Below are 10,072 nucleotides of genomic sequence, written 5' to 3' on the forward strand. Positions count from 1 at the left end.
AATAAATAGCATTTGTCATTAGTTTTATTAAAATTACTTAATATATTTTAAAATGGATATAAAACTGAGATTAAATATTGAGTCTGTGCATACAAATTATTATGAAATCTATTGCCTTAAAGATCAAAATGTATAAATTAATATAAATATTTATTAAATGTCCAATAAATAATAACAAAAGATTTTTAACAGTTAAGGTGTAATGTAATGCCACATGTAAAATCTGAAATATAAAAGTAACAAGTAAGCAAGCTGTAAAAGCACATGGATAATGTAGAGCCTTCTGTTCAATCAGAGCCAAAACGGCCAAGAATTAGAACATGTTGGTGTAAGAAAAAACAACAGACACAGTAGCCCAGGGTTAGAATGACTTTTACTTATTTATTATTTAATTCATCTGAAAAAATGTTTAATTTCCAGACTCAAAACTCAAGAGTCTGATTTTGGGAAGATCCAATGCTTCCAATGTTTGTGCTAAAACTTTAAGACTCTTCTTCAGAAAGTTCTGGACTGCTGTTGTCCTCACTCTCCTCTTCAACATCTTCCTCCAGCGTGAAGAAGGAAGGGTCTGTGTTGACACTGCCATAGGTGCTGGTGACTGCTGCAAGTTTTTGCTGCAGAATGTGCCGCTTGTGTAAGATACAGCAGTATAGCCCCCTGTGTCCCTCTTCGGTCAGCTCTCTAGGGGGATCTTAAGTAAAAAGTGAAGAAAATTGACATTGATAATTAGGCAGCATTTCATAAAAACACAAAACAAACAAAAAAATAACAGCTCATAAGTATTGTGATTTAAAATTTTAGATCTGAAGCAATATTTACAGGAAACTATAACATCCTGGTTAATGGCAACTGGCATCAGCATTTTTACATATAAAATAATAAAAAACATTTATCGTACATACTATGGATCTTGATGTCCTCTTTAGTCTCCTGAAGGAGACTGTCCAGTTTCTCCAATGTTTTCTTTAGATGTTGATAATGCTGAGTCATCTCCTTTACAATGATTATCTTCTCCTCCTCCATGCGCCTGACCAGCATGACTTGGTCAAACACTCGCCTCTTCAAGCGGAGACTCACCACTATTTTTGAAAATAAAAGTGGAGGGAAAAAAAATTAAAACTAACACACAACATATTCAGCTTTACGTCTAGCACAGTGTTCTTCATTAGGCATTTTGAGCGCCTTGAGAATAATATTGATGAAGTACTTTATAAAATGTATAAGGGTAGTAAATATAGAAAATATCCTAATTGTATCATCCCTTAAGTATGCATATAATAATGCAGCCAATACACCTAATTGACAACAACTGAAACATCACACTACAATATAACAGAAAGTTAAAGAAATGCTCATCCCAGTATTAAGATATGTGGATTTTTTTTAATTAAAAGACATATTGAATGATGTAGGATGTCTAATTTGTAGGCAAATTTATTTCATGCTTGGGTTGGATTTTGCTATTTCAGGATAGATATGGCTTTCATCTTGAATGTGTTTGGTTATTGCAGCTCTTATAAAAAAAAAAAAAAAGTGATGACCACCACTACTAATATAGAATGTGTGTTACAGGAGTAACAATAACTATCAGATTATCACTATATCATATGGGAACATTACAAATTATATTTTAGATAACAGAATATATTATGTTTTATTCTTTACTGTATGTTGCACCTTTTTTACTGGGTGGCAGTGTTAAATTGCTGACTGTTATTACTTGTATTAACAATCAACTGAATTTTGTGAATTTAAAAAAGCACAAAAATATAACACATTACTTACCATCTCCTTGTGCTTCCCAAGGCAGAATAAAATCATCAGAGAGACTGCATGCTGCTTCGGTGTCAATTTTCTCTTCACAGCCAGGAATGGTGTTGTACAGCACTATCTTCTCTCGAAGTGTCTTTTTGAGCTCACCAAGTCTCCTCCGTTTGCGTTGCCTTGTTTGGTTGCTGTCTGTAAGGTAAAAAAACCCAAAAAATTAGAAAACAAAAAACAAAATACAAAATGTAAGTTGAGTGATGTAGCAGCAAATACCATTTTGTCGATACAGATCATGCTTCTTTCTTCGGATGGAATAAATAATCTCATCGATTTCTCTCTGGAGCTCTTCCTGGCTACAGTGAGTACTGTCTTTCTCTTGAAAACCAGAAATAAGCAAAGTCGACCGTTACAGAAAACAGTATCACTGCAAAAATGTAGACAAGTATATGAAATTAAAGTACCAATTTATACACCAGCGACTAGATGACATACCAGTGGCTGCCCATTGCTTGACATCACACACCCACCGATCTGCATCCTCCATAGAGATGTTTAACTCCTGCTTGAGACTCTCAAGATTGGCTGCTTCCATTTCTGCTCTCTGTGTAGTCTATTTAAAAAAAAAAAAGACAGAAAACATAGCAACACTGCAAAATTAACCACAAATGCCCCCGAAAAAAATGCAGGGAGAGCGCGATCACAGTCCCCCCATTGCCAGTTATGCAGTCAAGATTATACATTTGGGGAATTCGCAGGGACCAGCATAGCCGGAGTGCAATGGATGAACCACTTTCTTGATTATAGTGTCTCCAGGGCCCAGAAAACACCTCAGACCCGGTGGGTTAATGTGCAGTGTAGGCTTCTTACTTTGACAAATCTTTTCGCCAGTGTCTTGTGGAGACTCTGCACCTTTCTATGGTTCCATCCCATGGCAAGCACAGTTATCATATCTCCTCTGCCTATAAAAAACAAAACCGATAAGAACAAATCAATTGTACAATCTAGCATTGCATGTACAACACAAGGGTTAACCCTTTTTTCAACCAACCTGACTTAGTCATGTACTTTGTAGTAAGAGCTGCCCTTGAAAGGAAGCTATTGACCTGTTCCACCTCTTCACCAACAGTATTTCCTGCACCATCCTGACTTCTACCGCCCCACCTAACCTGCTCCAAAGAATACGATTAAGACCTTTATCATTCAAATCTTGTTTTTGAATCCTCAATTGAATTTGGCCATGAGCAAATTTTGATGTTTAATATGTAAAAATATACAATGTTCTGAGGTAGGATAATAATGAAAGAAAAGCTTTCACAACTGATAGTAATGTTAACTATGTTTTAACAGTTCATAAGCGTTGTGTGTGTGTGTGTGTGTGTGTGTGTGTGTGTATATACACCTAATACACACACACACACACACACACACACACACACACACTAAATAAGTGGTTTTAAACTTGTCCTTGAGGACCCCCAGCACCACACATTTTGTATATCTCACTTGTATGTCGCACTTGATTTAACTCATCAGCTCAAGACTGCAAGACCTGAATTGGGTGTGTCAGATAAGGTCAGTGTCATACTGTACACAATGCAGTGCTGGGGTTCTCCAGGACACGTTTGAAAACCACTGCATTAAAGTATTTCACTAATGTGCACTATTTCTTTTTAAACGTGCATATTTACATAGATAAAAATCAAGCTAACTTTTTCTGATGCTGCAATGATACGTTTCTAAAAACTTGCGTTAAAACGTAAACTTAACTTGCACACTGTACCTCACATTTGCCAGTGTGAGCCTTGGCATGCATTACAGAGAGAAAAGGCTTCATCATGGTCAGTGGTTGGAGCTCAGATAACTTCTCTGCCATCTTTTCCAAATAAGGCCAGTACCTGTAATGGGAAAATTTGCAAAACTGGTAAGGAGACAAACCAGGACCTATGTGACTTGTTACCATATTAATTTTCTAATTCCATAATATATAAAATGTGTGTTATTCCCATGCATGGCATATATTAATAAAGGTAAAACATCAGTAAAAACTTAATATATCATTTGGCAATGGCTATCTACCTGCAAGCAATGTCCATACAGAAGAATGTTGCATTTGCAGCTTGTGCCAGCTCCTTCTGCAGGAACATTGGGTAGGCATATATTTCACCACGGTAGTGATTCAAGCCTTGCAGCAAGATTCCATGTCTGCACACAGCTATTTCAAGGCCCTCTTCATCCACCTTGGCCCTGGACTTTTGGGATATTTCTCTGCCTGCTGTAAATGTTGCCGGTCCGCAGACATCATGACCTGTCCTCTAAAAGTAGAAACAATATGTTACATGTAATCCCAGGACAAGTAAAAAATAAAATAAAATAAAAGGGTTATAGAGTTGAAGAAATCCTTACACTTAACATCTGGCTTCTTATTTGGTCAATAAAGGCAGATACTTTGGCATCTTGTGCGATGAACAGTCCATCAAAAAGAGATGGTTCGTCTGTCCTGTTAAATGAGAGGAATTCATCACCAAAACAATAACATAATCATAATAATTAAACGTTGCATTCACCTAAATTAATATGACAATTAACCATAAAGGTGCCACACATTTTAGTCTGCATGAACTACATTTGATCTGGAACACTGTGTTTAGAGTATCAGCATGTATTTGTCCCGTGGAAATGAATGCTATAATTAGGCATTAACTTGTGTAAGAAGTAATAACATACTGTTTAAAGTAAAAAAATAAATAATACCTTTATTGTTCATGTCTTCAAGCTAAAGAAGGGAGAAAAAGTTCCTGAACAATTTAGCAGATTGTTGTCATAGAACTGTAATATCACAAGCTTGTTTAAAATAGTGTTATATCTTTCAAACACTTTTTAAATTGTAAAAGCATTTAAGTTTAAATGTGAAGCAATCACACATACTTTCAAATAAAAGTATAATTATATAATGACTAGAGCCACCATTTTTGTGTCCAAGAAATATGTTTAGATGCCACAAAATTATTGTTAGTTTTTACAGCAATAAGGTGAAGCATTGTTTCTCTATAAATAACTATCAGTCCATCCAACCAATAGCTATACTTGCTTTTCCTTTAGAGGGTAATGGCATGGGGGGGGGGGGGGTCTAGCCTATCCCATCATGCACTGGGTGACAGGTGACGTGCAGCATGGACATATCTGCCACTCTATTGCAGGGCTACACAAAAAGACCACTGCACGACCCTATATGTAAATAAATAAATAAAAAGATTCCACTTACCCTTTTGACTTCTTGAACCGGTAATGTTTTCTATTACCGTCTGCAGATATAGCCAGCATGTCTGGTGTGCATGCTGGGCATTTAAAGGGCTCCATCAGGCACAGATCTTCTTTCTTAAAGTTGCAGAAGGCAAACTCCCGAAAGACTCTGTGGAATGTATCACCACAAATACTACCCGTCTGGAAAGAAGGATGGTATTATTTTGGTTAATAAAAGATTTTGAAGTCTGAAATTTAAACACTTTGGAAATGAAAACAGCCCTTACCCGACCAGTGCAAAGAGATCGATGTTCAAGCATTCTGATAAATGCTTGTTGGGATAAAGCTGGGCTGGCTAATTTCATCTGCTCAAATGATGTGAACAGATCAAACTTGAACAGCATTTGGCAGCTGGTGGTTGCTGGCCAGTATCTGTATTCAAGCAAGTCACTAATCCCAGGAGTCCATTTGGAAGAACAAAGTGGACAGCTTATACACGGCAGACACAGGTTGTATGGACCTTAAAACAAACATGCGTTTACTATTTGACCAGTATTTGTACAGCACAGGACAAAAGAATATAGTAAGCCATTATTATGCTTGACTTCATCTGGTCGGATATAAAAAGGTAGAAGGAAGTGACAAAACATACCGTTGATAGTCACCAATACAGTCTGCTTTCCTGGGATAATTTTGAAGTCTTGGTTTGGACCACAGGAACAGATTTGCATCGGTGGAGGAATTGGAAGCATACACACTGCAGTAAATCAAATTTCAGAAAGTAATATCAGTAATGTCTACACATTTACTTAACAATTTTTAAAAAATACAAAATAAAAATATTCAGTTAAAGGAAACTGCAGAGGGCACCTACTACATTATCTGAACATACCTCGTTCACTGAGTTGATAGACCACTTTCATCAACCACCACTAAGGATGTTGGTGGAATAGGTTTTAAAAAACCATCAAACATAGCTTCCCTATCATGGAAAACATTTTTTCTGTGGATCTCGGTGTCACATGTTGAACAGAAAAACTGATTTCCTGAGGGAACACAGTCTAGGCAACGGACAACAGCATCAACAGTTTTGCATTGTTGACAGCAATGCTGGGTTACTGTCTCTGCAGCCAACATGCAATTTAAGATCTCTGGCATTGCAGCCCTGAATTTTCTTTCAGAGATGACCTGTCTTTTGGTCCATGTAGACATGGTGGGTGTCTCTTCTACTTCCACTGATGTAGAGACAGTGACAGAAGTTAGCAGGTTTTTTAGCCTCTGAAGATGTTGATCTAAATTAATAATAAAAAAATAATAATAATCATAATAATAAGGAAAAAGCCAGTTGCAATAATGCATTTTAATAAAGCAAATTAGCAATTTCTCATATGGCTTTGTCACTTCATATGCATGATGGAAATGGGAATTACATACTTTTGACAGTTGCCTTTATGTGACATTTTAAATTTAAATATAAAAGCTGAAATTATTTAGGCTTTCAATTCAATATGCTTACCAAGAGTTGGGACCTCTTGCGGAATGTCTTTAATTTGCACCTCCTCAACCTCTGAGAGCTCCCTAGTGCAGGCAGGTTTAACTGCAAACACAAAATGTAAGGATAAAGAAAACATTACTGCTGACCAAAAGCTTAGACACTTGTGAACAACAGTATGCATGTATATTTTACTGACCAGATCGATTCTTCCGAACATGTTGTGGCAGGATGTTCCCATGCTGGTCTCTCTTCCTCCAGGAAACATTGGAGACTTCAGTTGCCTTTTTTTTTCTTTTCTTTTTAGTCTAAAAGTAAAAACTAAATGATAAATTTGGGGGAAGCATTTGCAGAGGCATTTTCTTTTAAATTAAGGTAAATACCATGATAGAGAAATAATGTATGAAAAACATACCTTTTGGGTTTCCAACTCATCAGCCATGGTTTTTGCTGCTTCCAGCCATTCATTAAATTGTTTTAATGACTCTGATGCCATTTGTAGATGTTTTTAAATAGAAATAATTGAAGTATAAAAGTAAAAGCACAAAGAAATACAAAACAGGAAAGAGAGAGGAGGAAAAAGAAACTGGCTCTTAAAAAAACCGATTGATTTGTAAAATATTTCAGTGATAGCTAAAGGATGGGTACAAAAACCTGAAAACAAACAAATGAGATGATTAGTCAAAACCACCAGGGCTCTGTAAGAGTCCGCACGGACTGGTCCTTGTCAACCTGTGCGTGCCTATAAATCTGAATGCACTAGTGGGTATTATTTATTTTGCATGTAAAGTGGGCACACTGAATATTCAACAATATTACTGATCTGCCTGCATTGACACCATTATATGAGAACTGAAGTGAGCTGGATGATGACATCACTGTTTTCTCCATAGCTAAATAAAAAAAAAATTCAAACTGATTTAAAACAATCTGTATTGTAAAAAGCATTATATAAATAAAGGTGACTTGACTTGTGGCTATAATCTAAAATAGGCAATAACAATGAACCTGAACTGTATTATGTCAACCGATTTTGCCATTACTGCATTTTTTTTAAATTCTTTAAAATGTTATATACCTAGCTGAATTGATGCCCTGAATTTAAATAATTTGGATAGCTGTGCTGTGACCGATACTATTATTTGTATAATGCTGAAACTACCTTTTTCTCTAAAGAGAAAACATTTACAGTTTGGGATACATTAGGCTGAAATTATGTGTGGCAATATGACAGAAATTGCAGTTCATGACAGAGAATCTGATTAGTCAGACAATGTGTAGGTATAATGCAAGTCTTGGTCATAATTTAGGCTAATTACTATTTGCCATCCATTTGAACTATGTTGTGCTACAAACTGAATTTATTTTAATTAATTAATTAAAAGGATAATTTAGGGAAGGTCCCATAAATAATCCTGTTTCGATAGTTTATTGAGAACCAAGGATTTTGCATGTAAGCTAGCAACATGCTGCTAGCGATGAAGCTAGCTAGATATTAGGTAGCAAGGAAATAACGAAACAGTTACTTTCTTAATGAATAAAATGGCAATCACAACTGATTTGTAAACCAGACGTCAAACTGCAATTATTTACTTCCACATAAATTACAAAAAACTAACACGACTAGCTACTTATAAATATATAAAAAACAACAGCACTTAAAATTCACACCTTACCTACTACGACTGTCAGGAAGAAACCTGACCACGCCCCCCTTCTTCATTTTTCTTCATCTTCATCTTCATCTTGGTTCATCGATTTTTTTTATTCAGCGCCACAAGAACGTGGTCAAATGGTGATATTGTTAAAAACATTAACGTTAGCTGAACTGAACTGAAAAAAAAACCGCTGAATTTTTTTTAAAAGCACTACATATGATAAAATATATATATCGTGGTTTTATCATCTGTAGTGCTTTAAAAAATCATCGTTTTTTTAACCTTGTTACAAAAGGTTTATTTTAAGTTATTTAAAAAAAAATAATTTGATAAGAGTTTAATTATTTTGATGTGGTTCTTTACTTTCCAATACGGCTTTTTGAAGAAAAAAAGCACATCAAATACATATATAAAAAATAATAATTACATACCTCAGTTTTCTGTATTAAGTAATCTCGAGTAAATACAATGATATAACAAATAGTATTTTGATTGGTAACGACGGTCAAACGCCATTTCAACGACACACACCGTCGTTATTAAAAGAAGCGCTAGAGGGCGTTTAACTTTAAAACGTAAGTATAGGTCGTAATAAGCTCCTTGCACATACGACCTTTATGGTCGTTTTTTGGAGGAGGACAGTCTCTTTCATACATATAATACATAGCCTATACATTAAATTTACAACATCAACAAAACTAAAAATTAATTTTGCATAATTACCTTCTTGATTCTCACTGTTTTGTTTGGTAAAGTAAATAATATTATCATAATTTCCCTATTTTCATTTGATGTGTTATGCATTCTAATAATTGTATCAACATATTTAGGTGTAGAAACAAAAATAAATCAAGAAGTAATATTTTTTTTTATAGTACCCTTTTTGGTCCCTCCGCCCCTGCCCCTGAGGCGGTCTGTGCACGCCACTGCTCTAATATTTGTTTTGGCTCATTAGATCTCAAATGGGAAGACATGACATGTTGCCCACTGTCGTTGAGCCGCGTCTTATTGAGCACACCTGTGCGGCACAATTACTGAGGCACGTTAGCTTTTAGAGGCTTATAACTTCATTAGTTTATCTCTTCCTTAACCCCCCAGCGACACCTTGTGTCAAAACAATATAACTGTAAGTGGCCGGTGAACTGGGAGAAGAATAAAAAGTTAAACTGAAAGTAAACTATTTTGTTGGAAAGGCAGGGCTTTAGCGCACCTGTCAATCATCGCCCTGAGGTGAGGCAGCCGAGGGAAGCGAGAGACAGACATGCACGGGACCGGGAGATATAACCATTATTTTGAGTGCTAATTTTTTGAGATAGGAATTTTGGGTTTTCATGAGCTGTATGCCAAAATCATCAGTATTAAAACAATAAAAGGCCTGAAATATTTCAGTTGGTGTGCAATGAATCTAAAATATATGAAAGTTTAATTTTTATCATTACATTATGGAAAATAATGAACTTTATCACAATATGCTATTTTTTTGGGGCGGGCCCGGCCTCTTATGGCCCGCCCATAGCGACGGGTCTGGCCAAAGACACATCTGTGAGATTTGATGAATACATTTTTTTTCTCTGCTGTAATTTTAACAGTCAAGTGGAGTATAAATTCATAATCATAGTCTTATAGGTCCTGAAATAAGCATTATTCCTCTGTTGTCAAGTTTCATGCTCGACTCTTTCTGCTCACAGATCTTCCCGCTGACGCCACTCGCTGAATCCTCCAGCGTAATGACGGGCCCTGAGAGACAAACAGAGACACGGATGCCTGAATTTTGTCATCTGTGAGTGACTGAGGAGAATCCAATGAATGATCATGACTTGCTTAGGTTTTTCTGATTACCGGATGAGGATTTAAATCATAAAAAATAATTTAATAGCCATATTTACAGCGCATTTTCTAGCCAATTAAATAATTA

General features: G+C 35.9%; 1 protein-coding gene across 1 annotated transcript; it reads right to left on the reverse strand.

Annotated features, from left to right (window-relative positions):
• Positions 1-355: 355 nt before the first annotated feature.
• LOC143749263 (uncharacterized) lies at positions 356-8,948 on the reverse strand. Its single transcript, XM_077241797.1, has 18 exons — positions 8,176-8,948; positions 6,915-7,153; positions 6,699-6,807; positions 6,524-6,604; positions 5,900-6,299; positions 5,660-5,764; positions 5,295-5,527; positions 5,030-5,208; positions 4,171-4,264; positions 3,844-4,079; positions 3,548-3,662; positions 2,816-2,933; positions 2,635-2,726; positions 2,260-2,377; positions 2,041-2,142; positions 1,786-1,959; positions 903-1,079; positions 356-691 (listed from the first exon to the last, which is right to left on the reverse strand). The coding sequence occupies exons 5-18, from the start codon at positions 5,928-5,930 to the stop codon at positions 483-485; spliced, it is 1,983 nt and encodes a 660-aa protein (XP_077097912.1). The 5' UTR covers positions 5,931-6,299; positions 6,524-6,604; positions 6,699-6,807; positions 6,915-7,153; positions 8,176-8,948; the 3' UTR covers positions 356-482.
• Positions 8,949-10,072: the final 1,124 nt, after the last annotated feature.

This window comes from Siphateles boraxobius, unplaced genomic scaffold (assembly GCF_051911475.1).
Source record: "Siphateles boraxobius isolate OS27281-9 unplaced genomic scaffold, OSU_SipBor_1 24, whole genome shotgun sequence".
Lineage (NCBI taxonomy): Eukaryota > Metazoa > Chordata > Actinopteri > Cypriniformes > Leuciscidae > Siphateles > Siphateles boraxobius.

What these genes read in the sequence shown, in the direction of transcription:
- LOC143749263 (XM_077241797.1), bottom strand. Translation starts at nt 5,930, where the DNA reads ATGAAAGTGGTCTATCAACTCAGTGAACGAG. An exon ending in CGGTTCAAGAAGTCAAAAGG is followed by an intron (nt 4,265 to 5,029) that starts GTAAGTGGAATC and finishes CTCATTTAACAG; the next exon opens with GACAGACGAACCATCTCTTT. An exon ending in TTGGGAAGCACAAGGAGATG is followed by an intron (nt 1,080 to 1,785) that starts GTAAGTAATGTG and finishes TTTCAAAAATAG; the next exon opens with TGGTGAGTCTCCGCTTGAAG.